The following is a 3,542-nucleotide window of genomic DNA, read 5'->3' as shown; positions in this document are numbered from 1 at the left end:
GTGGGTATCTTCATGAAATGTGGGATTGAAATGTTGCTTGAATTTCTAGCAATTTTCAGAGGTTGTATAAATAAAACTTCTCTACTACTATGGTGGGTATTCAAATTCAGATAAAGTAGAACTCCTGAAATGTCATACATGCTTTTATGGCTTAGGCAAATCTAGGTGATTGAATGATTTGCCTAAGATTTTGTATGCAAACTTTGTAGTAATTCCTTTATCTTGTAAATTGTCTTGTCTCCCTAATATATAATAAACCCAAATATCACAATCATATTCAACTACCATTACTATTACAATTTTACGAACCCCATACACGTCAATTCGCCGTCATTTTCATCAAAATTTCAATCTCTCCCTCATTTCCAACAATTCTTTATCCTCTATACATCAATTCAAATATCACAAAAAAACCAACAACAAGCCTTTCAACCTTATCTTGTGCCCTTGACAAACCTTCATCAATTATCAGAACCAACCATTCTTTCACTCCATTATCTTCGCAAACATCATCACAACTTCATCACCATGAAACAAAGAGAAAAAAAGGGACAGAAGAGGCTGAGAAGGGCAACCTTAAACATGGTGATGTTGGCAACGTTCCCAATTGATGGTCTAACTTGACGTTTTGTTGTTGGATATTTAAATGGGTAAAAGGTTAGGGTAATTGGTTGAAAATGGGTTTAGTAGTGGGGCTTTGACAGTGAAATCCTATGGGAGTTGTTCCTAGAGTAAGTTTGGGATAGGAGTTTAAGTTATTGAAATCTGATATTTAACTTGACTCGATCAAGTATATTTTAAGCTGCATACTGACTTTTTCAGAACCTATGCACTATAACTTTATCAGTAATTATTTTTTACTTTAAAAACATTATAATTATTAAATATTTCTTTTAATTTATATATTTTTTGCATAAAGAGTCTCGATGCTTTTTCTATGAAATCTATTTTCAACTTTTCTGTCCTTTTTATTTGACATGGAAAGAAACAAGACATAAACGACAAGCACAGTAAAAGATTGTAGTTACAGAATGCCGGCTTAAGCATTGGTATTCTTAGTAATGAATAGGAAACCATAATTTGTGGAATTCATATTCAGAGCTCAAAGATATGCATAAATAAGAACTTGGTAACCATAACAGGTTTGTAATAAGCTGCATATCACAGTTCAGAGTTGAAACTGAAGATGGGGGAAGCTACACAGAGGTAATCCTGCTTTTTTTCTCACAAGTTTCAAATACCAATTATATTGCAGAACTCAAAATTTAGATTTTTTGAGTCCCTTTGACCTTTGGGATGTGGTTGAGTTGGTCAGGTATGCAGTAGTGACAGGAGCAAATAAAGGGATTGGATTAGAGATAGTTAGGCAGTTAGCTTCAGAAGGAATAAAAGTGGTACTCACTGCAAGGAATGAAGAGAGGGGTCTTCAAGCATTGGAAACACTCAAAGACTCTGCTCTTTCTCATCTAGTCTTGTTTCATCAGCTAGATGTGGCTCATGCTGCAAGTGTAGCTGCTTTTGCAGATTTTATCAAATCCAAATTTGGTAAACTTGATATTCTGGTAAAATCAGACTTTGATTCTTCTCTCTTTTGTTTGTTCTAAGTTCAAGTTTGTCTCAGAAATCTTCTGTTCTTAAGCTTCAGTCAAAAGTGAAAGTTTGTTTGTTTGGTGTGCTCATCCTGCTACTGCTGTCATTTACCCATTTTTAGAATGTTAGTTATGTGAGTATGGAAGCATACTTCTTTTGTTAGACTTAAACTACACATAAGTTAAATTTGCAAATATATGTGAGTGAAAACTTTTATAAGACAAAATTATTTTATTATAGTTTACTTTTTTAAGATGGTATTAAAATAATCTAAAACGTGTTTTGATGTGTCTCTCTTATCTCCTGCTATCATATTACTCACTAATATCAAGAAGTATGCTGGAGATCTTATATTTATTATATATAAATGGAAACAAATCTCTTTTTACCAAGTTTATTTCATCAAGACTTTTGAATCTTTCTTGTTATTTCTCATTCTAACTTTTCATGATGATCTATCTCCAACCAAAGTCTTCTGTTTTTGTCATTTGTTAAACGAATTCATTGGGTTTGGATAGAAATTGTTCAAACCTGTTGGTATGTGCATTAACTATTACTTTTAATGATACTTTTAAGATAGCAGAGGCACCAGAGTTTGGAAAGAGATTTCATTGAATCAATTTGATGTCATTTGATTAGCATATTTCAATGTGAAATGTTGTTCTATGCAGGTTAATAATGCGGGAATCAGTGGAGTTGTAATTGAAGACAGAGACTTAATCACTACAGTCCTTGTGAATCGTGGGGTAAGAATATAAGCGTCTTCTGAAATCTAATTAATTGAGATGGAAAGTTGCAGTGTGTAAAAGGACCTAAAGTTTGCAACTTTTCTAGACCATTTGAAATTCTAGATCCCATCCCATGTCAGCTATTGAAATGGTAAAAGTAGAGCTTATAAAGGCTTGGAAAATTCTCATCTCATGAACTTGCATTTGTTGTTAAGCCCAACACAGAGTCAATGAATTATGAAAGCATTTTAACAATAAGTTAAGGTTTTTAGAATTGGCTCTTCTTTTGCAAATTGTTACTACAACTCAATAGATTTCTTGAATGTACAAGAGGCTTAAATGGTTATAGTTGTGTGTAATTGTAGGATTTGCAAACAGTCATTGAGCTGCTGCCACTATTTTCAGGTGATATCTGATGAGGAAGGACCAAGGGCAATGACTCAAACATATGAGTTAGCAGAAGAATGCTTGCAAATAAATTACTATGGCGCTAAAATAACTATAGAATCCCTTATGCCACTCCTGCAATTATCTGACTCGCCAAGAATTGTGAATGTGTCATCCACTCTAGGGCAGTTAGAGGTAGGCAACAACTTCTGTCAATAACCTGTTAGAAAATGAGACTCACATATTTCTAAATATGTTTCTGATGTATATTTATATCAATTGAATCTTACAATATATACAACTAACATTAGGTCTTTCTTCCAAGTGCTCTCAATTATTACAAATAACTTAGTATAATGACTATAAAACATAACAGAATAATTTCCTACTCAGAGTAATTTTCTAACTCTTTCTTTTCTCATGCAATAAACACTATCACTCTAAATAATTATTTGATAATTCCTAATTTAAGTTTATTTCTAGAATACTTCTCTTCTCAATAGTTAATGAATAGCCAATCATATGTTATGCAATGTAACCTTGAGTTTATTCAAAACTTTCCTATAACATATATTAGTTTATTATTGCATCTTCTTTCCTTTAATTTTCTTAAGGTGTTGTTGCTTAATGATGTAAAATTCAGAGTTTCCCTAAAGAATCATGGGCAAGAGGAGTGTTCAGAGATGTTGATAACCTGACAGAAGAGAAAATGGATGAAATAGTGAAGAAATTTCTAAGTGATTTCAAAGAAGGTTCATTAGAGAGTAAAGGGTGGCCAAAGCATCTAGGTGCCTATATTGTATCGAAAGCTGCTATGAATGGGTACACGAGAATCCT

General features: G+C 32.9%; 1 protein-coding gene across 1 annotated transcript; it reads left to right on the top strand.

The window, feature by feature from the left end:
- Window positions 1–975: 975 nt before the first annotated feature.
- LOC106773221 ((+)-neomenthol dehydrogenase-like) lies at window positions 976–3,540 on the top strand (the record flags this gene model as incomplete). The annotated part of the gene is made up of 5 exons (XM_014659933.2): window positions 976–1,206; window positions 1,316–1,562; window positions 2,262–2,336; window positions 2,724–2,900; window positions 3,349–3,540. Coding segments are annotated over exons 1-5 (711 nt in total), but the record flags the coding sequence as incomplete, so codon positions are not given.
- Between the last annotated feature and the right edge of the window lie 2 nt (window positions 3,541–3,542).

The sequence above is a fragment of the Vigna radiata genome, chromosome 9 (genome assembly GCF_000741045.1).
Source record: "Vigna radiata var. radiata cultivar VC1973A chromosome 9, Vradiata_ver6, whole genome shotgun sequence".
In the NCBI taxonomy this organism is placed as follows: Eukaryota; Viridiplantae; Streptophyta; class Magnoliopsida; order Fabales; family Fabaceae; genus Vigna; species Vigna radiata.
This window is presented reverse-complemented; position numbering and strand designations above follow the sequence as displayed.